Source organism: Harpia harpyja, chromosome 21 (assembly GCF_026419915.1).
Source record: "Harpia harpyja isolate bHarHar1 chromosome 21, bHarHar1 primary haplotype, whole genome shotgun sequence".
NCBI lineage: Eukaryota > Metazoa > Chordata > Aves > Accipitriformes > Accipitridae > Harpia > Harpia harpyja.
The window spans coordinates 12,154,471-12,176,770 of NC_068960.1; the positions used below are offsets into that span (position 1 = coordinate 12,154,471).

Consider the following 22,300-nt stretch of genomic DNA (forward strand, 5'->3'; position numbering starts at 1 on the left):
CGTGGGTTGTGTTCTATTTACCATATAGCTGCTGAAATAGAGAAAAGGCTTTAAAGAGTGGTCAAAGAACAAACAAGTTGCTATTGTTTCACTAATACTTATTCTAGAGGATTTTTTGTTATAGGACAAAATGAGTAATTTGAAAGGGAAAGTATTACATTCCCACCCTGGAAGTCTTTCACCAGTTCTTTTTAAGATAAATGTGGAATTGGCATCCTTCAAAACCAACAATGAAAGTAACTGCTGTACAAAGCTGTTTTTATCTGTCAAAACAATGACGTTCAAGACAGATATAATCCAGACACAGGAAGTACGTTTAAAGTATCAACATGGTGTTGGTGGCCAATGGCAGGGCTTCTGCTATTTTGCAAGAGCCAAAAAAAAAAATTACTATCAGATTTGCAAGTGCATAAGTAAATCTGAGAAGTAGGTGTGGTGCTTTAGCAGTCAAAGGTAAGAACATATGTGAACTGTTCTAGGAGAGTTACACATTTATTTCATTTAGCAGGGAAAAGGGAGCTCTTAAATGGCAGGTGGCTTGGCTCTCTGGGGATTATGAGGAGGCACTTTGCCTTGATTCACATGGGACCTGCTCATGACTGGAAGACACCTCTGAACAACTGAGTATTGTTAGTTAGCAGATGAATTTAGTACTTGAATGTGCTAACCAGCTAACTGTTTCTGTTCCTCCTAGTACCATTCTTAGGAATGTGAGAAAGTTGCTCATAAAAACATGCACTTTTCCCATGTTACAGTGCTGCAACTACAGCTACTGAGCCAGCAGTTGTGAGATGCCCCCAGGTGCCAGTGAAACTGTCTCAGAATTTTAGACTTTTCTAATAGACATGTTGAGACACAGTGATTATTTTTTCTTTGAAGCCTTATCACTAAAAATAATAGAACTATACTGTTGATCACTCAAGTAACCAGTATATCCAAATTATCAGTTGAGCTTGGATTAATGTTTATTCAAGACTGCTGGGAAAATAAGACAATGTTGGACTAGAAGCCTTTTTTCATTATGTGGGGGATAAATGTCATTCTCTGTGTAGGGATTTATGAGAAACTGTTCCTTGGGCAGAATGTCCAGGCATTCTTTATATTCACAGTATAACTGCATCTAACAAAAACTATTTTCTTCTTCCAAGGTGTCTTTTCCTCGTCAGTTGTTAACGTCTGCCCCAGCCCCAACTATTCAGTATTGTATAGCATTTATTGGCAACTACAGTATTTGGTTATATGGAAAATAACGCAGCATCGTTTTGATCGTTCATCTCTCCTAGTCTGCACAAGAATTTCATCATTCTTATTTTCTGTAAATTCTGTGATTCCTGCTTTTCTTCATAAAGTTATTTGCAAATTACTGTTGAGATTTTGATCGGACTTAAAGGTGTTTTAAAATATTCATCTGTATGTTAGCTTGTATTGAACTAGGAGGTAAATCTGAAGCAAAATATTAGGCTAAACTCCAAGTGGCTGAAGCATAAGCATATTCATTTCTGTAAATTCTGCTGTGGAGGGGGTACCCTTGAAAAAGGGGAGGAGTGGACAGCAGGAACTCCATGCTACTAAAGCTCATTTTTCTCAACAGGTGAGAAACGTTCATGAAGGCTTGAACTGCTGTTACCCAACTGCTATTACTGTGATCCAGCATTCACTTGAGCACTGGACACTCTTAATTTATATAAAGCACTATAAACAGATAGGAATGGATAGAACTATGACATTTGAAGGAAAATGTATTACTCTGTGGGTTCTTTAAGTACACACTTCCTTATTAGTATGTTGATTTTTTTAAATTTCAAAATACTCTGTTCTCTGAATCATTTTGAAATAGCTTCAGAACAAAGTACTGATTTTTCAGAAAATGTGTGAAGTGCACTGTACCCTTCCCATAAAACAATTTCTGCTGTTCATATTGTTATACTGTTAGAATATAATTAATCCGTCCAAACTGTTAACTTCTCTGTTGGCACAAGAAAAATGTGGAGTTATAATCTGGTATATCCGTAACTTTGTAAGATTCTATTTATTGACTGTCTCAGATTTTCATATAGGTTTCTTAAGCAGTTTGTGTTTGTATTCTGTTTGTCTGGAATTTTTTTTTTCCTGAATGTGTGGAGTTTCTCAACAGTAATTTTGTTTCTTATGCATAGTAAGTGTTCTGGCTGCAGGCAGTGAGGAAGTTCATTTGATTTATGAAGGGAGTTCTTCCACGGTAATTGGTTTTTTTTTTTTTTCTTGCGTTCAGTAAAAATCACTGCAAAAGCAGATGTATTGGAATAGTCTATAATTTGTATTTAAGCAAAATCTAATTTAAGCTGGTAATTTTTATACAAATGATGTGCAAACAACAAATCCTTAGGTTGGGAGAGCTGCCTCAAATCAGTTATGCTGCAAGAGTTTTCTTTTGCCTGTATTTTCAGCTCCTCTAGATGTTAAGAAGCTGATGCAGCCTAGTAAGCTCATGACTCCTTTGAATCAGCAGTTCTGAGTAGATCTAGGTCTCCCTTCTCCCAGCAGTAGGAAGATGGGGAGAGGCCTTCAAGTCCTGCTGGCTGTGTCACACAGCCCCGCTCCCTGTGGTATCAATGCTTGCCCCGGGAGTGCATTGTTAAGGTGAAGAGTCGGTGTTGAATGATTGTCTTGTAGAAAGATCCAAAGAGGAAAGATGATTTTTTTTCTAGTTTCCACTTTTAAAAATTCTGGTGTTTGGTATTGTATATAGATCTTTTCAAATCTGATGCCATAAAAGTGAAACAGTTTTTCTGAGTGGAGATGTCTTTTATAATTTCAGGCTGAAGGATTTAAAATATGAAGTAGGGGTGTGGAAAATAAGTATAATGATAGCATTTTTAGGCCAAAGGGAGGGGAAGATGCACCTGCTAGAGCTACTTGTTGACAGGTAGTGACTACTTAAAATTACATATAGTTTATTTTCTCTAAGTACATGAAATGCAAACTAGTCTGCTGTTCCTCATGGCCAGTGCCAGATAATTAGAGGGGATCCATTTCCCCAGAATCTTCCCGGTTGATACTGAAGTTGATGACTCATGTAAGATAAATGTGATATGCTGGAGAGAATGGCAGATCAGAAGCTGTGGGAGGAAATACTCCTGAAACTGCTGGGAATAATGAGATGTGTAACTGTAATGCAAAAAGGAAAATAATAAAATACTTGGTTTTTAGCTATTTACAACAAGGAACAGAATCCTTATACTGCAAGGAAAGACATGGAAATAATGACTGGTTTTCCCATTACCTCTGCTAGATAAATGTCTGAAACAAGACCTGGGGCTGGGGTGGGTGGGAAGGTTCCTCAACATAACTTTTTCAAATGCCAATGTGCAGCTTTGTTTACTGGTGAAACTTAATGAGTAACGAATGTGCCAGTCAGGCAAAGATGAAGTATTTCTGCTGCCTGCAGCAGTGTTCAGCGTAGTGGGGGAAGGGGCAAAAAGGGAGAGAGTCCTCAGCAGTAGTTTGTCTTAGGTATCAGCAAATGCTGCTCCTTCAGCGACTGCTGGATTTATTTTTAACTGCTTGACTCATTCTTTGTCAGATGATTGACCATCAAGCTGCATATTGAAACACGAATGTGCAGAGGAAGCAAGCGTAACTGAAGGAAAAGGGGGAGTGGTTGTCTGGGAAAAGAGGAGGGATTTGGGAGTTCTGCTTCACATGCTCTGTGCTTGCTGTCTGAGTGAGTTACAGGCTCCAAAGCAGCCTGAGCATACTGCAGGTCAACCTAGAAAGTGAAGGATGATGATGGCTGCTTTCGGCTGCACAAAGGCGCAATTGCTCATTTATTAGGAGCAAGGAACTAGAAGCAGTGTTCGGGACAGCAGTGTACTGCTTAGTGACAAATTAATATTTTTTTTTCCTATGCTGGATGTTGCTATTCTAAAGGATTCTCATCATGATCGATAGCTCCAAGAAGCAGCAACAGGGCTTTTCCGAGATTTTACCTGCAGGAGATGTTAAGCCACTGAAGGAGAAGGAATGCCTTGAGCTGAACAGCCAGAAAAGTCTCAAGGAAGGTCAGTCACTTGCTAGTTGGGGGACAGAAAATGCAGAAGTACTGGGCAGATTCAGTTCACCAGCATTGGTGGTGTAATGCTATATGTCAGGGAGAATTTTTGTACGTTAAATGAGGTATGGTTTTCTGTCTTAAAAAAAATTTCTAAAAGCTAAATTTAGAATTTACCTGAAGCTATTAAAATAATGATGATAATAGCTTGATAGAAATTGTAGTATGAAGAAAAATGAGTGATTAAGTACTCTTTTCAGAGTTGCATTTAGCGCTGAATTAATTAAGTACTCTGAAATTGTCCTGTGAATATTGCACAAAATGCTTCAAAATGCCACTGTGGAAATAAATATAATGAAATAAATGTCATTAAATATGACACTATTAAAAGTAAAACCCCACAGACCTTTAGTTTTAGACATGTATTACTACCTCATTTTCAACAGAGCTTTTCTCGGCTACTGTCTTTCTCTAGAATTCCCTTCTGCCCTCATACTTTAAATTAGATTTGACTCTGCTTTCCAGATGTATGCTTTTCAAATAATGTTATGTCTTCTTAAATGTTTGTTTTTAGACTGTGCATTAAATTGATATAATACACAAACATTAGTTTGTAAAATAGCAATAATATAGAGGATATTTGGAGCATTATTTAAAGCTGACAAATGGTACTATACCAGATTCATTTAAAGTAGTATTTGTTAGGCTGTAGCAATAGTACTGCTGAGAAATGGAAGTTGTCTTACTCCTTCTAGCTGGAGGTATTCTTCTAGCTGGCCGGTGTTAAGGAGGAGAAGGAAGAGACCTCTCGAGGTTAGCTGCCAGCCCCGCATAGAACAGTTTAACTGATGTATTTTAACATACCAGGCTCTTTGCAGTTTAAGACTCAAACTCCAAGTTCTTAATCATTTGGAAACAAACTGTATTTGTAGTAGACAAAATTCCTTCTTTCCTTTTACAGCTCTCTGCCTTGGCTTTTACTCCAGATATCTCTGGATTGTCTGGTGGTTCAAAGATTTCTTCCTTGGTGTTGTGGCAAGACTGCTGTTTTTCCCCCTTCTACATGAGATCATGCCTTTCTCAGAATTTAAATGCTGGGTTTGTTTGGGGGTTTTGTTTGTTTTTAAATTTGGGTCTTAATAATGTTTCAAGTAGTGAAAAGATAGCCCATATTCATTCTTGAATTCAGCAACTGACAGTTTATTTTTTTAAAAAAACCTTTACTTAGCTCTAAGCTAGGGCTAGAGAAAACACTGATTTTTATATAATATACTGATACCAAAGGTTTCTTGTTGATTGGAAAGAGAGATAATAAGAAGTTGAGTGTTGATGCACGTGGCTGTGGCTGAGAGCGTAACAGTTCTACTTCCTTTACAGCAAGAGAGTACTGATTGAAAGACAGTGATCGAAGAGAAAGGGCCAATGGTGGCTGCTTTTTCATGGTGTTTGCCTTGCAACTCCAAACGGGCCCAGTTAAACCTGCTGCTGCTACATCTGAAGTTCTGTGGGGCCACAGACACAAAGAAAGAAGGCGAGGAAGTTGAGAGGGACAGAGGAGTAAGCATACTGTTGTAGGAAATACTGTAGGAAAAAAACCCTAACTAATCTAAGCTACCAAGAAATACAGGGGAGAAAGATGTGAAAAAAAACTAGCATGGTGGGTAGTGTAGGTGGGCTAATAAGTAACCACAATAATGATTATCTTCAGTCTTTGAATATGTCAGTTATGTAGAAAGTGGATGAAGGAATGTACATTACAATAATAACGGTCTGTCAGAGTAGCAAAAAACCTGCAATTATGGGACACTCTTCCAGTCTAAATTCATGACTATTTTAGAGTTTAAATCATTCAATGTATAAAAGAAGATATAATTGTTTTCCACAATCACTATCTTTGCTTCCTTTTCTCTGTTTTAGTACCTGTTCTCCATTTTCACTTTTCCCCAGTGAATATTGCTTATCCTTTTCTCTCTTCTAAGTTTGGCAACCTAATAGTTAAAATAATGAACCTCTTTTTGAGAGTGTGAGTGACTACAGGATCTCCTCTTCCAGCCTTTCCTCTTTCTAAAGCTTAGAAAAAAACAGGCATTTTCTTTCTTGTACTATACAGAATGAATTGTTGAAAACATTGCAAAACCGCTTGATTTGCATCTAGAGAGACTAAAACAGAGCTTCACCTTTTCAATTTACAATGTTAGGAAATATGTAGTTCAGGTATTTTGTAGATTTTTAAAAATTCAGTTGCAGTTGTTAATTTCATCCTATTTAAATAACACTATAAATAACATTAAAACACGTCTTATTTTACAGAACAGTATATTCTGAATTAGCTTGTGGCATTCTGTCTCTGGTTTTTTGTCGTCCCGTCTCCCCCCTTCTCCCCCCATCCCCTTTCTTTTTCCTTTAATTCAAATGATGATGTGACTGGTTCTGCCACTTGAATCATCAACCCTTTTTTGTTAGGACACAAAAATACTTACGAATACCATCTGTGAATGGTTAAAACTGCAAAAATGAAAAATGTAATCTTCATGATCTATTTTGCACAGGTTTGATAATCTTAAAATCCTGAGATAGTACTGTGTGCTTATTTCAGCAATGAGTACCTTATGGGAATTGTTAGGCACAGTTCTTTTTTTAAGTAGTATTTCTTTGTAAGGAAAGAGACTTCTGGTGGAAACACAAATCCTAACACTGTCTTCAGCAAATTAATATTAAGGGCACTGGGAGGTTAGATTACAAGGATGACTTTTTTTCTTTGCTTAGGCTAATGAATACTCTTAGAAGGTACACATTATAGAATCCTATAGCACAGGAGGAAATCCTCTTAATTACCCTACTTTCTTGTAAACAACTCATATGTTATTGTTACATATTGACTGTTCTGTGAAAGCAGTTCTTATTTTTATCTGTTTTATCAGATTTATCAGATCTGTTTTGTATGAGCAAGGAACAAAAATACTTTTTGGCTCTCATGCTAACCATACCGTGCTAACTAAACAGCTTTTTCCCGTAGCATTGACTTCTAAAGTCAACTAAGTAGCCAAAACATTTAGAAAATTCAAGTGAAAAGCCTTAAATCAGGACATCATTGTGCATACAGTTAGTAAGAAAGAGTTAGTATCATCAACAATGCATATATTAGGAATATACTCAGGCTGCAGTATCTGAGGAGTGAAGTGAATTTATGAAGTCTTGCCTTGCACCCTAAATTGTTTTAATATAAAGACTGATGAGCTCCTGCAAGAGTGCATGACCATGCAGAACTCGTGAAGACACAATATTAAATTGGTGAAACAAATCAGTATGGTGCTATCTCAGGTGGGTTTTAAAAGCAGGCTGGATCCCAGTTTGTTTGCACTGTATTTTTCATATATGAATCTGAGCTTCAAAGTTACCAGTTGCCTGCAAGTTACTTTAAGGGAAAAAAAACTAACCGGGAAGGAAATTTTGTTTCCACCTTGAAACATAATTTCTTTCCTGGATTTGTATTGCTTTTTAATTTTACTGGAGAAACTGGAGACTGGCAAGTCCAAGAAACAGGATACAGGGTGGAATGAGTAAAGCACAGGGATTTCTCAGGTGCTCACTGGAAGCGTCTTCATGCTGTCTGGTTAACAGCTTGCCAGATTACCAGATTTAGTCAGGAAGGATTTCTTCCCTTCCTCCCTTGCAATCAAATGAATATTGCATGAGAATTATTTTTTTAACAGATTTCCTGCTGTTGCTGGCATGTTCAGTATTGGTGATACTCTTGACCTCTACTGCTCTCCTGCGGTAGCACGTTAGACTTAAGAGTCTACTGTTGGTTTGCTGGGTTTGGTTGTTCATTTTTTTTTTTTTTTTTTTAAAAAGAGCTTTTAAGTTTTGTTATATGGTGTTTAGAGGTGGTTTTATGACCCCTTATCAGTAGCAGTCTACTGGGTATGTTTTTTGAGACACAGATAATGAGAAAAATACTGGGGGGAAAAAGGTATTATTCCTGTAGTCTTAGTTAATAAAGGAAGCACTATAAATTCAGTGTTCTGATCCTGTGAGGCTGTGTTAAAATTCTTAACTTCATGTATCTACCATAAACAGTCTCTTTAATGACAGTGGGATAATTTTATGTCTTATAAGTAAATCATCACTTATTCTGCAAAAATTTCTTCTTCAGTGTAGCGCTTAAATGAATAATAAATATATGGTAATCCCATTACAATAAACACATGCTTAAATACTTCGATAAACCAAGGCCACAATGTATTAATTTAATTTTGTATGTAATCTGTATCCAATTAGAGGAAGCAGTGGCTAACCAAGAGTTCTAAGGAAACCTGCTATGGCAACTACAAGATTTCTTAAAGGTTTCATAAAAGGTTAGGATTAAGACTGCTGCTGCTGAAAGTAGGTGTAGTCTCATCCAGCCCTACCCTGCTCACTGTCAACCTCTTTCTTGTGTTTGCTTCAGTAATTATGCAGCCCTGAAGTGAGTAGGATCAGTGAACAGGTTTTACTGAAGACTATTTATTTTAAGTGTTAGTTTTCAGCCAAATCAGAGCACTGACCTGATGAGCTGCATCTTTGCCAGTGTTGATGCAACAGAAGCAGCTGGGGTTGGAGGGAGGAAGAGACCATTGTCTTTTCATCAGTAATCATGTCTTAGGTCATATTAAGTTATGAAACCACGCTCTGAAACCACTGTGTGTTTTGTTGCTATGCTGGAGGTTTCTTCTTTCCTTTCACAAAGCGTCCAACAAAACATGTATGTACCTCAGCCTTTTTAATGCAAAGTGCTTCTTAATGCGGCGACTTTGCTGTCACTGTAAGCAATCTGACTCATCCACTGGGCAAGCATCTGCAGAAATCAGATGTTGTTGTCTACATAGCAGAGTTGACACAATGCCATTGCTTACATCCCAGTTTGCAATCAGGCATCTTAGTGTAAATCCACCTTCCTCAGTGTTTTGAATTAATGTGTAATCTCATGAGTCGGAGGATCTGTGTGGCTATGTATTTTGTTTACTGGCTCCACTGTGCCTAGGAAGAGCATGGAAAATGGAGGTAATACCTCCTTGAGAGGGCTTGGCTGGAAATCATCTGTCATCATTCAATACAATATGCTCCAAATTATCACAAAGCAAGTCTGTAGTAGATGCAGAATTTAAGCCCAAGTTTCCCGAGTCCCCTGACAGAACACTTCTTGGCTGATAGTAGTATTTGAGGAAATGCAAATTATTTTTTAAAAAATCATAAGACTGTACTAAGCAGAGGAATACTTGTAGATTTAGAAAATGTAATTATTGTTAATATATTTAAGGTACGCAATTTTACAGAATACTTGAAATGTAAGCTTTAGTTGATTCAGACTTTCCACCCAAGATGGTAGCGATTTTTCTCATTTTGAAGATATAAACAGAACTGTGAAAAGTATAGATTTCGCTTTTTACATTATATATATTTTTATATATATATATATATATATATATATATATTCATCCCAGCAGACATTCCAGTAATTTGTTTGGAGGTTCATGTATGTTCTGGCTTGTTTCTAAGCAACGTGTTCCATAGCAATAGGATACAATACAGATTGTCCTCTACCCTAGTCATTTAAGCTTCTCAACTGACGATATTGTTATGCTTTATATTTTTGTTTTAAATGTTAAGTTTACATTTAGCTATCTTTCCCATCTAGCTTTTCATTTTCTACTTTCACTATGATGATGTTACTTCTGGAAAGAGTTATGTGTACATCATTACTGGCTTACAGACAAAAGCTTTAAATCACAGTGGTATAATTTAAAAGATTTGGAGGTCCTGCAGGGTTTCCCTCCAGAATTCTGAAGAGATTATCTGAAATGGCCCTCAGTAGTCTCCATTCACATGCTTTACATTTATCCAGAACATTTCTAAGCTGAAACGAAAGTATGACTGAATAATTGCTTAAAATGAGTATGCATCAGAGGCTGTTTCACTTTTCTTAATTATTTTGGGTATAGTCTTAGCAGAAAAATAACATATACAATAATGGAAAAAAGAACATTAAAAGTATATAAAAATAAGTAAGGGATTTTTTTATAAAACCAAGTAAAAATAAGTAAAATATTTTCTTTTTTTAAATGATAACCTGGCATATGTGAAAGTTTTGAAGACTGAACTCAATGTAACATATTCACTCATGTTTAGATGATGTCTGATTTCTTTAATGATGAATTATTTTTGTTTTAAAACTGAGAGTATTTAACATACTGTATCACTATCTTCAGGCTGATGGGAGGCAAGTACCACGATTTTAAATGCATTTTATCTTTAAAATGCTGTGTAACTTATTTAGAATCCCTTCCACCAAATTACAGGTAGCTAAATATTTTCATGGTTTTTCCCTCTCCTTCCTTCCTTCTTTGACATGCCATATAAATGAAAGGAATGCTACGTTACCAAATTTCTGACTTTGGACACGTGTGGAATGAGTAATGCCAGGTCCAAACTGGTTACCATATTCCATAACCTTCCTGAAATCTGTACCTTGCATAGCACCTGCTCTTTCTTCTACTTACTATACAAAACATTCAGTTTATTAAATTTTTAGTTCTATTCACAGAACAAATATTAGTTGAAAAGATTAACCGTTTTTGTCTCAATAATGCGTTTAATGAATTACAAATAGAGTACAACACCCCATATAGAGTTGAGGGAGAAACAATCGCAACTCAGGAGAAAGCAAAACACCTGTCTCTGGAAAATTAACTTAGTGTAAATAATGCTGTTTAGAAAATGCCATATAAACTTTTAAGTCCAAGCAGATGGAGTTTGGGGGTGCAAGGGTAACAACTGAAAGAGGCAGCCTTAAGTACTTGATAATCGATTTCTGCAATTCTGTAACTCGCTCTGTGCTGTGAGGTTGGTCCAGAATTCTAATACAAAGCCAATGCTTAGATCACTTGTATAGTCCACCTACCATCTGATAAAATACTCTCTTCTACTTTACTGCCACCCTGCTGTTCATATACTTGTATTAATGTTATAGTCCTGATGCCAAATAACTAGTTATAAATTACTTCAGATGGAGGATACAATAGAATAGTTCATCTCCTGCAGCCGTGCTTCATTGCAACTAGAACGTCTGTTAACATCTATTGCTCTGTGTTTCAACCTCAACATGTTAGAGACCTTGGCTGCATAAAAGCTGTTTTAAGCTGGCAGGAAGAAAGGGAGGCTTTCTGTGTAACAGCTTTTAATTTAAAGGAAACGGCCCTATTTCCAGCACTGTCTGTTTCCATGGCAGCCAGCCTAGCAGCCTGCACTGGAGTTTCTGGGCTCTTGGAAATTTCCAAGGGAATATGCAGGAATGTTGGACATTACATTTTCCCATTTTTACTTGCAGTTTTAAGGGCTTAAATAGCTAATATCCACTGGATTTTAACTTTGGAGAGATGATTACATGCAGAACATAAAAAAATCTTGATGCATTATTTTTCTTCTTGCTGTCATTTGAAAGAACCGTTTGCAGTCTAATGAATGCCTTCTCGATGGTTTAGTCTCTGTTTCATCTGTGTAATTGTTAAATGGCAACAACTATTTGCTATTTCATAGTACCTTCTATAAAAAGATTAAATTTGATTTTCAATTAATAGGATATGTAATTAACTGTGTTAGATGTGGAATTATTACGGCTGGAACTGTGCACAGTATGAGTTCTGGTTTTTTTTCAAGACAAGAAGCAGTGGTGAAAGCTTGTCAATCAGTGTAGATAGCATTGTTCCTGCAGGACAACTATCAATTTATTTTTGGCCTCTTTACATTCCAGTGCTTGTGATTATATAGCACTACTTTGAGACATCTTTTCCATAGGATAGAAATTACAGATTTGTAACAGAAATCACTTGCTCAACTTTGATAATAGTTGTTTGTTCTAAGTGATTTAATAATACACTTTTATTTTGACTTATTCTACCATCCACCCTGAGTAAGACCTGACTGGACTGCTCTGTGTTTCTTACCTTTCAAAGGGTCTTACACAGAATGTGATGTGTACTTGCATAAGTGCCTATTTGTGCCAGCTTTCTTGCATTCAAACCAGCATAGCACTTTAGCAAGCTATTGAGGATCTGCTTGTTTTAGTTATTCTTAATCTTTATGCCCCTTTAGGGCATAGTGTATGTGAACCTGAATAGTACTCACTGTTTGAAAACAGAGGCCATTAACTATAAAATTTACTGCTATATGGAAGTTTCAAAATAATAAAGTGCATTGGTTAACAGATAACCTCTCCTTTTTGTACCATCATCTCCATTCCCTTGCATATAGAAGCATTGATTCCCTGATATGCTAACACTGGAAGAAACTGTAAGAGTGGGAGCACCAGCCTCTGGCACTCAGTTTTTCAGGTGGTGAAAAATCTATACCTCCAGGGAAGTCAGAAGACTTCTACTGACTTGATGAGAGTCAGATAACCAGATGTTCTTATTGTGAGGAGGGATTATGCTTTTTGGTTTTGTCAGTAAGTATTAAATAAGCTATCTAAGATTTAATGATCATTTTATTGACTGAAGAAAACACATGGAAATTCTGGAATCTCTTCACCTGGTGTTAATCTTAAAATCATACACTGACTTGAAAATAAAAAAGAATACCCACCCTTCCCCTTCAGTCAAAACAGGAGTTTGACTGACCTCTCTGTGCGTGGCTTTTATTCAGAAGCAGTTCAAAGACAATTTCTTACAGTTGCAATGGTGTGAAGGGGGATTCCTGCCAGATAATGTGAAGTGCAAAATATTTTGTGTCAGTTTTTAGCAACTAGATTTGCTCAGTCATGTTAAAGTAGCCCTTCTTTTGCACATACACTTTAAATATGAGGAACAGTATTACTGACATTAATAGTGTATTATCTTATCTAAATCTTTGTCAGTTCTGGGCCTTTGTTTTGGAGATCATCTTCTATGATTTTAGATGTTATGCAGGTAACTGCCTGCATAAGTGTAAAAGTGAGAGGTAAACTATCAGGCAACAAGCTGAATGCATTTACCCCAATAAGAACAATCTGTTAAACCCAGTGTTTGAGTAAGTACCACCCCATGGGGAACTTTGTTTTGTAGTACCTCATGCCTTGAATTCTCCCTTCCCCAGATTCCACGCTGGTTTGTCTGTAAACAGTTCTTTGTAATAAAGAAAAAACAAAACCCCAAAACACTAGAACAAATAGTACAGTATAAGAACTTTGGCTAATGCCTCAGTGGGTTTTAGATTTTTTGGAAGGTATGTCCTCCTAGCTCATCCATCCTTATTAGATTTACCTCTTTTGTGTTACTGACTGTTCAGAAATCCCTTGCTGTATGCATTTCTGTATATATGATAAGCAAAGTCTGTATTAGATTAAATTACATTAGATTTAAACCAACCTGCATTCTATTCTATAGAGAGTTTCTCACATCATTCATTCTTGTCTTTGAAGATAATTTCATCCCATTTTCCTTATTGAAAACTTGTGATTTAGTTTCTGACTCCCATCTTCCCTATCTTTCTGGCTGTTCTTTGAGCTGCTTTCTGTGGGTCCCCATTTCATTTTAAGCTTTTCACAAACCTCATTCTTACTCCCTTCCTTTCTACCCACTTCAGGTTCATCTCCAGTATAAAGATACAAGTCTGTCTGTAACTTGTTTCTGCTCAGTTGTAGGGCTCAGTCTGTCTAACTACAATGACAATATAAAGGTCATTACTGACTGTAGCAGACCTGTAAACCAAATATCTTCTTTGACTAGATGTAGCTATGCAACTCATGTACGCGTGTTACCATTTCTTCCTTAGAAACATCTCTGCTTCTTACTTTTTGTCACTGTGGGAGCTAAAAGTATTTTAAGTCCTTATGTCTTTTATTGAGATATAAATATTAGCTTTTTCCCAATCTGTTTGCTTTGGAAAAGCAAAACTTTTTTTCAGCTTTTCAACTTTTTAAAATAATATATTTAGGTTTTTTATTCACAATGACTTTCTATTTAGAAACTTTCTTTAATAACACATTCAACTGCTCACTATTTAAACAAAAATCAGACACCAAACTTTTTTTAACCTTCTTAATTCTGGAGTTGTTTGCAAAAGCAAACATCTGGTTTTCATCCAACTTTGTTTCTGTTTAACCTCCTTGCTCTGATCAAGTCAAAATATTCAATGATTATCTTCTTATACCATCTTTCTGAGTCATCTCTTCTTTAGTATTCCCCCTGCAGTGCTTCCCTATTAGTCATGCTACAGGCTGTCCTTTCTTCACTATGTAATAAGTTCCTGATAGTTATTTAATAAGTGAATAACTGCACCTTCTTTTCAATCCTTCCACATTTTTATGACTTGTCCAGATACACATGGGACAGCTTCAAAATCATCCCTTATTTGCTTTGTGATGCCCAGCGTAGGTTAAGAGATGATGGGTAGACAAGTAGTGTTATGAGAGACAATAAGTATGTTATAGATATATTTGCTAAAATATGCTAAAGCTTCACACCCGAGTGCATATGGTTTATGAGCAGGTACATTCTTACTGTTCTTCTCATCCTTCTGCTATAGTCCACTGCATATTTTCTTATTAGACTATACATTGTTTAGGATATGGGTCAGTTTTTACTCTTTCTGCAAAGCTTAAGCCAAATATCTGATCATAATTGAAGCCACAAATCATAGATACAATACATTCATAAATTATGTAGCAGAGTTTCCCATTATCTACATTTGGAATTAATGTTCATTAAAGAATCAGTTGAAACCAGTTGGAAAATAAGAGATAAGCTACCTCCATTCTTACCACGATTTTTTGCTGAAAAGATTTATTTTAGTCTCCCTCCCCCGTTTCCTGGGCAAATAGCACCTATCATGGCCATGGCCAAGCAGCATTAATTTTCCGGAACTGACACAAATGGCATCAGCTGCAAACATAAGTAACACATCCACTGGGCTACGTTTTTACAGTGTTGATGCTTCTGTGGTGTAGGGCTGTGTGCAAGCGTGATGTCAGAGGGAGGCACAGCCTTTCCCACTTTCTGATGCACATCACACTGGATGGCACAGATGGGGAGCTCCAGGAACTGCATCGCACTCAACGAGTCTGTACCAGCGCGCTCACAGTGTTCAAAGTGTCCTCCTCTTTGGACACACACATAGTATGTTTCTAGTGCTGTTGAAAGAGGGTTCAAAACAGGACCTTGAACAGACACTTTGGTACACTGTTTTTTGAGGGTTTTTTTGTTTGTGGGGTGGGTGGGTGGTTGGTTTGTTTTCCAAGAGAAGTTTCAGCAGCTGAATGTACCTCAGGCAGACTCTTTCTAAAGTACACTTTAGGGGAATATAAGGAAATACATATTAGAAGCTTTGCAGTGGTTATTTAGCTTACTTGCATTGGCAAAGTGCAGCGTGAGGCCTTCACGACTTTTTCTCCCACAAACTTGCTAATGAAAACTTAAAATGCAATTGCTAAATGCTGAACTGGTGGGATATGTTCAGACTGTCCAATGCAACTGTATGACCTAACAGTGAGCACTGTCTGTCTTGGTGTAGTGGAATGCCACATAGAAGTCTGATCCTTTTCATATGAAAGATGAAAAGCTGTGGTCTGAAAGTCATGTCAATATCTGGATCTGGGAAAGCCAGATTAATTAATAAATAATAAATTTCTGATAAAACTGTGCCCCTTTATATGTAATTTTAACAGTTAAACTAATTTCTTACAAAAACAGTCAAGCTATGTTTTCCTGCACAAAGACTTTGCACATCACATTTGAGATTGCAGTGATACTGCTTTAGAACTTTAAATAAGTAATAGTCTGATAAGATGAAGAACAAGTATCTGTTGTCTGTAGTAGGTTTCATAGAGCAGATGATGTATGCACTTCCTACAAAATAATTCTCCCATTTAGCCAGCTGTCCAAATTGGTGAATTAGTGAGGGCTTTCAAATTGTTACCATCAACGCTGCAAAACAGTATGATCATTCTATAGTGTGAAGGTCAATTTCAAAGTTGTTTAATTTCCCACTTCAGTTTACTAATATTTGAAAGCACCATACTAGCAATGCTTAGGCAGCTATAGCTGAACCAGCTACACCTACAAAATGGGTTTTATGATGAAGTAAAAAAGAAAGTCTGAGTAAAAACCATATTAGAAATCAGAAATACCATGTACCACAAATGCGTTTTTTTCTTAATAGATGACTTGCCTATCATATGTTGGTAGATGACTCGCATCAGTGATAACATTCCTGCACCTGCTGTAATATTACCAGCATTTGCTTGTTTATCCACTGTGTTCCAGGTGATGGAATTGAAAAAAATGCTAATTCTGATTTACTTACTGTGTCTGATGACGTATATCAGCTCTACCCTGGACATAACTGATGTTGGAGCAGGTCATTTTTCTTGAAGACCTTAAGCCTGAAATAGAGGCATATGTTTAAAACTGACTTGTAACTAGGTAAAAGATTTGGTAGACACATTTGTAGCATGTTTAGTGTTCCAAGAAAGCCACATTTAAGTATGGTGTAAATTTGGACCAAATACAGCTGTATGGCATGGATGAGGTTCCTGCCCAGAGCAGGACACTTTTCAGAGCTTTTCAACCCTTTCCATGGCTTCCTAGTTGTGTAAAAGGAAGCAAAGTTTGAGTGAAGAATAGAAGAAAGTCAAGTTTTAATCTACTCAAGACCAAAAATACTGGGTCTGAAATACAGTAGTCTTGCCATGCTGTTTATAAATTTCTTCTTACATCATTTGAATGGGTAAAACTTATTTAAGATTTTTGAAGGGGTTGCCCATTTAGTTTTATGACTAACTCTGAGCTTTCTTGATTTTACAAGCAAGAGAATCCAAAACAAGAACGTATCAGAGTTTTTTGCTTTCCACACCACAGCAGTTAGTGAATTTCTCAGTGCTTTGTGCTAGTGCTTAGAAGCAGCCCCAGGGAAAGCAGCTTAACATTGTAACATTATATCGGATGCTTAAAATGCATTTCCATTGAAATGTGCATTTCTTGAAGTTTTCTGTAGGGCTAAGTCCTGACCCAATACGTTATTTTTTTTTTTTCTTAATTCACACTTACTTGTATAAAGCTGGTGGATTTTTAAAGTTGGGTGTACAGTTGCATAAATGTGTGTTTGTACACACTTATCTGCATTTTTGGGGGCAGATTAGACCAATTGGACTTAGAAACCCACGTGGTTTTCTGCAGAAGATTTTAACTTTCTCTACCCATGCTCTGAAATTATTGGGAGTGTGTAGCTAGCTACACTACACCATACGCCAAACCCAACCTAGGAAGTGCTGCTGAAAGGAGTGTGTAACAGCACAATTTGAGTTCGTTCAAGACTTCAGGCAGCACAAGTTTGCATCTACTAGTAAGAGGCAGCGTAAGAAGAGGTCACGGCTTACCTAGAGACACGTGAAATTAAGCAAGACCAAAAATAAATCATTCAAACTATTATAAAATAATTCTTCAGTTTACTTTTTACAGTCATTTAATATTACTTGGAAAATACAACTCATTACTTAAAGCAGGTATTTTCAAGTTTCCAGAGGAACCCAGTACATTTTGAATGACTTTCCATCAATTTACATTTTACTGTTGTTACTTTTTCATTCTCCCATCTCTGTCCTTTGCAATTCTTCTGTAACAATATTGTTAAGTCTGAACAGAACTGTCGTGCCACAGCCCTGAAATGTTTGTATTTAAATTCTCAATTTTTGTGTGACACAAGAAAATAATGTCCTTGTTTTCAGGACTTGCTATTCCCGGTCTTAATGCTTTAGGCAGAAGAGTATCCTTCCTGTACGGTAGAACAGGAAATAAGCTGGTTCCTTTTAAATTCTGAAAACAATGAACTTTGTCCTTACCCTAATTTTTTAGAAATTACATTCATTTTGATGTTTTGTACAATGCATTAGTTTGTTTTGCTTCCTTGTGAAATACAATGGGAACAGCATGTCATAATTGTACATCCATAATAATCTATCAAGGCAGAATTTAAGACTGTAAGTATTACATCTTTAATATATTTTTTCTTGACCAAGCATCTTGACCACCTCTTGTTCAAAAGATGAAATTTCACATTAGGGTAATGGCTATATGTGTCTAAGAAACAATGAAGCACTGTGATAAATTGATACAGAAGCAAGGGGAAGAGAACAATAGAAGAAACAAACAACTACTTTTTTTATAACTACTTTTTTTTTTTTTCCTGGGAACATTTACAAAAAAGCCCTTACCTTTGAAAGTATGAGGCCTTTATGTCTATGCCCTCCCCTGGGTTTTGTGCAGTTCCTGGTATAGTATTTAATGTGTCACATTGGTTATTCTTACAGTAACAATAAGATGAGAATCTTTCTACTCTTTATTAAATGTAATGAAACGTAAGAAGTTACCTCTGAAACTGTAAACAGGTTTTCCAAATTTGACAGTATTGGATTTATTTGGTCCTTTAAATAATTGTGATAACACATATCTCAATTAATCAGGAAAACAGCATTTTCTGATTTTTGGAGAGAGGGTGAGGTCTGTTCCTGATCGTATGACTTTTTTGGTGTTTTTAAATAAGCCAGGTAAAATCTGGCTTCTCTTCAGTTTCTTGTGCGTCAGCAGGATTTATTTAAATGTACAATAAGACTTTATATTAAAAAAAAAAAAATCCTTAAGGAAAAATGATCAACGAAACACGTACAGCTTTTCTTTTAAAATGCTCTGAAAACAGAATCTCTTTCAATGTAGTGCAGTCATGTTTAAGTTGGTTTAAGACATGTAAGAAGGCTATACAATCATTATGTGTTGTAGTTTATGGTATAAACTCTTTATATCTCACTATGTTTTCTTGATTCTGTTATCTAAGAATAATGTTGCAAGGGGAAAAAAAAAAAAAACAAAACATCCTAGATTTAGATGTATACTTAGTGCGTCTTATGAGGCCTAGCTGATAGGAAAAGTGGATGTATGTATGAAATACAGTCCCTTTATCAGATGTGACCAAAAAGCAGCAAACTCTAATATAGCTAGGGATTGGAAGAAGTCACTCCAAACGATGTTAGCAGTTGATCCTTAATGATAGGTGTCTTAGAGGTTACTGTCAGGTCTGAATACATATAGAAAAAATATTTCTAAAGTTGAAATACTTGGTATCTTTTGAATAGTATTTTTGTACTTTCAGAGGGATAGTATGCTTACATATGAATGAATGATTGTTTTCTTTTGTCAGTACTTCAGCTGAGGCTACAACAAAGACGGACACGAGAACAGCTGGTGGACCAGGGCATCATGCCACGTAAGACATTATTTCTAGTAATTTGTGTTACTATACTGTATTAATTATGAACTGAATATATAAAATAATGAAGATAAGCATTTCTGTGAGAATCATGAAAAATAACTTTATCATTTGAAAAGACTTGTAGGATCCTTTTGGTAATCTAAATGAGCATGAAGTAAATTCATCATGCTGAGCAAAGGTTGCCGTTAAAATAGCCATTGTGATGAAAAGGCAAGTATTTGCAGACACAGTCTGATTCTCCTTTTATTTTCTCTCTTTAAACTATGACTAATCTTACTGAAATAAATTGAATTATATAAGGGAGCAGACATCAATAACAAAGCCAGCGGTCTTTAAAGAGTAGGATGGCAAGGGTTGCTAAACAAAAACAAAGGACACATAGAAGTTGTGACTTATGTACCAACAGATATGTCTTCTGTGTCAAATCCTGCATGATGGTAGCTGTGATGTTACAGGACATGAGGCAGTGGGTTAGGCTAGGCGTTGTACACTGCATCATGTGACCTAATGCAGAAGCTTCTGTGCCTAGGCCTTTCTTTCCAAGTATGAATACCTTCCAAGGATACGAGAAGAGGCTTTGGTTTTTTGTTTGTTTTTCGTGGTTGGGTTTTTGTGTGTGTGTGTGTGTGTGTGTGTTTGGGGTTTTTTTGAAAATTTTTTTGGTTTTAGAATATTTCTTCCAGTTGCCAGAAGTTCATGATCAACTTGCCACATCTGGAAAACTGTCCAAATTGGTGTTGAGTTTTGTATTCTTTACCAAAACAAAGATTATATAGTGGTAAAAATTAAATTAATGCCTTGAGATGCTTCTTTGGAAGAGTTAAGTTGCTGCTGATCACCTTAGTGTGAAGTGTCTCACTAAGGCAGCAACATCACCAAGTTCATAAATACAGTTGGAGACGTATTTATGATTTCAGGATTCTGTAATGCTGAGCTTCTGACTCTTTCGCCTGGCTACCTACCATCCTTGACAGCTATGCAAGAAGTTACCAGTTCTTCAGTAAATCATTTTTATCTCTAACTTTGTTCTACCACTGGAATTTAATTGCAGATCATACTGCTTTGACAAGCAAATAATGTTTGTAAATTTGGATATTTGTTACATTTGTATGTCTGAGCTCACAGCACTTGTATTTTGAAAGCAAGTAATTGGCATGCTATATGCAATTGCACTTTATTGCCAGAGTGCATTTTCTCCTTTATTGATTTCAGTCTGTTAGAGATGATGCTTGCTGCAGCAGCAGCACTTACGATACCTAAAATCAATTTAGGAATCACAAGAAGGTCCTCCTGAACGTGGATATTTAGTGGTCTAGCATTCAACTGCAGTTAACGCCTTCCTTAGAGGTGTTTTGGTGTTCCTCCGCTTGGGCTCCCAGTGACTATAATTATTTAGTATAAGGTCTTCTGACTTGTTTTGGAGATCAAGCCTGGCCTCAGAATGAGGGGTGCGCAGGAAGCATCGAGAATCCCTAAGTGGATAGTGTGGGATGAGACTAGCTTCAAGATAATAGGTCCAAGTTGTCAAAAGATTCAACTGTGAAACGTGATTTTTCTTAAAAAAAACAAAACCCCACATATCAAAATTATGTCAAGTTATAAATAGCCCAGTGTGCACTGGTGAACTCTAGCCTGAAAGCACAGTATCTTAAAGCTGATCTCTTCTTGAAGGTTTCTGAGTATACAGCAGACTTCAGATTGCTTTGCTAAAGTATCTTCACCTTCCGAGGTCCGTAGTGTTGATCATCATCAAGAACGGAATGATCTGTTTCTTTTTGAGTGAAACCTGGGAAGAAACTTTGGAACTGTCAGAAAGTGTTAAAGATTGTGTTTTGCAGTATCTTATTTCTGCCAAAAGTGTGGCGAATAAGATGGATTATGCCTGCTGCCATTTCACTTCCTTTCAACAATCCAACTGAGATGAAGCACTCTACAATTCATATTATTTCTAGCTGAATAGTGTTTTTTACTCTTTTTGGCTATTTAGCAGCTAACCATCATTCTGTTTTCTAATCTGAACATTTGGGGCTTTTACAATTTTTTTTAAAAAATCAGCACAAATAGTTTTTAAGGGACGGTCCAGTTCTCTCTAGTAACAGCAAGTATGAGGTATAGACAGATAGTAAATACAGTGGAATAAATGAAACAGTATTTTGGCATTGTGAACCTTACCTCATATAAAATTTCTACTGTGGAACAGTTTTGGTAAATAGACCCTGGTGTACATAGTGAAAAATTTAACTGTTACATCGTAATATCTGTTAAAATCAAATATTCCAAGTATTCTGTCTAGGAGTGTTGCTCATCTCTGTTAAATATAAGTGAATACAACTAGCATTAGTCAAATGTAAGCCTGGTCAGATGCAAATGCAACTCAGATGGTGTTAAAAACCCATATACACATACTGATTAGGATATTTCTTTTGGAAATCACTTCCTGTCAATTTAACTCTTACTCTCCCCTCACAGCTTTGAAAAGTCCAGCTGCATTCCATGAGCAGATAAAGAGCCTGGAGCGAGCCAGGGTAAACCACTTTGTGTAAACTTGTTATTAACAGCTGAAAATAGATAATCAGTTGTATGTGAGACTAAATTCTCTGAGTGCATGAAAAAATTATTACCATTACAGTAATAACATGTGCTTTTATCTTGGAAGAATACATTAAAATAAAATATTGGTATCAAATCTGAGAGGAACTTCCTTAATCCTTCACAGATTGTGGTGGGGCAATAAACTTACGGTCATAGCATAATACATAGCTACCTCCAGTTAAGTATAGGATACTTGGGTAAATTACGCTTGTGCAGTATTTCTGCAGCAGATCTATACTATTGTGATTTTCTGTGGTGGTATGGGATCAAATCCAGAAACATTCCCAACTTGTTTGGGGAAGATAGAAGTTCATTAGCACTGCTTAACTGATAGAAAAGCAGAACAAAAACCAAACCCCTCTACTGCCCGTGTTATAACAGCAATGTTCACCTATCTGAATGCAA

The 22,300-nt window shown here is 36.5% G+C and overlaps 1 protein-coding gene across 9 annotated transcripts in view; it reads left to right on the plus strand.

Moving 5' to 3' along the window:
- The window catches only part of MRTFB (myocardin related transcription factor B), an 85,113-nt gene that overhangs the window by 33,716 nt on the left and 29,097 nt on the right, over window positions 1–22,300 (plus strand). For 7 of the 9 annotated variants that reach the window (XM_052773468.1, XM_052773465.1, XM_052773466.1 and 4 more), the window contains 2 exons: window positions 19,232–19,297; window positions 21,773–21,828. In XM_052773468.1, the coding sequence (XP_052629428.1) occupies window positions 19,232–19,297; window positions 21,773–21,828 (122 nt within the window). Of the gene's footprint in view, window positions 1–3,909; window positions 4,041–19,120; window positions 19,152–19,183; window positions 19,298–21,772; window positions 21,829–22,300 lie in introns of those variants that run through there. The other 2 variants (XM_052773469.1, XM_052773470.1) reach the window with 2 other exon arrangements.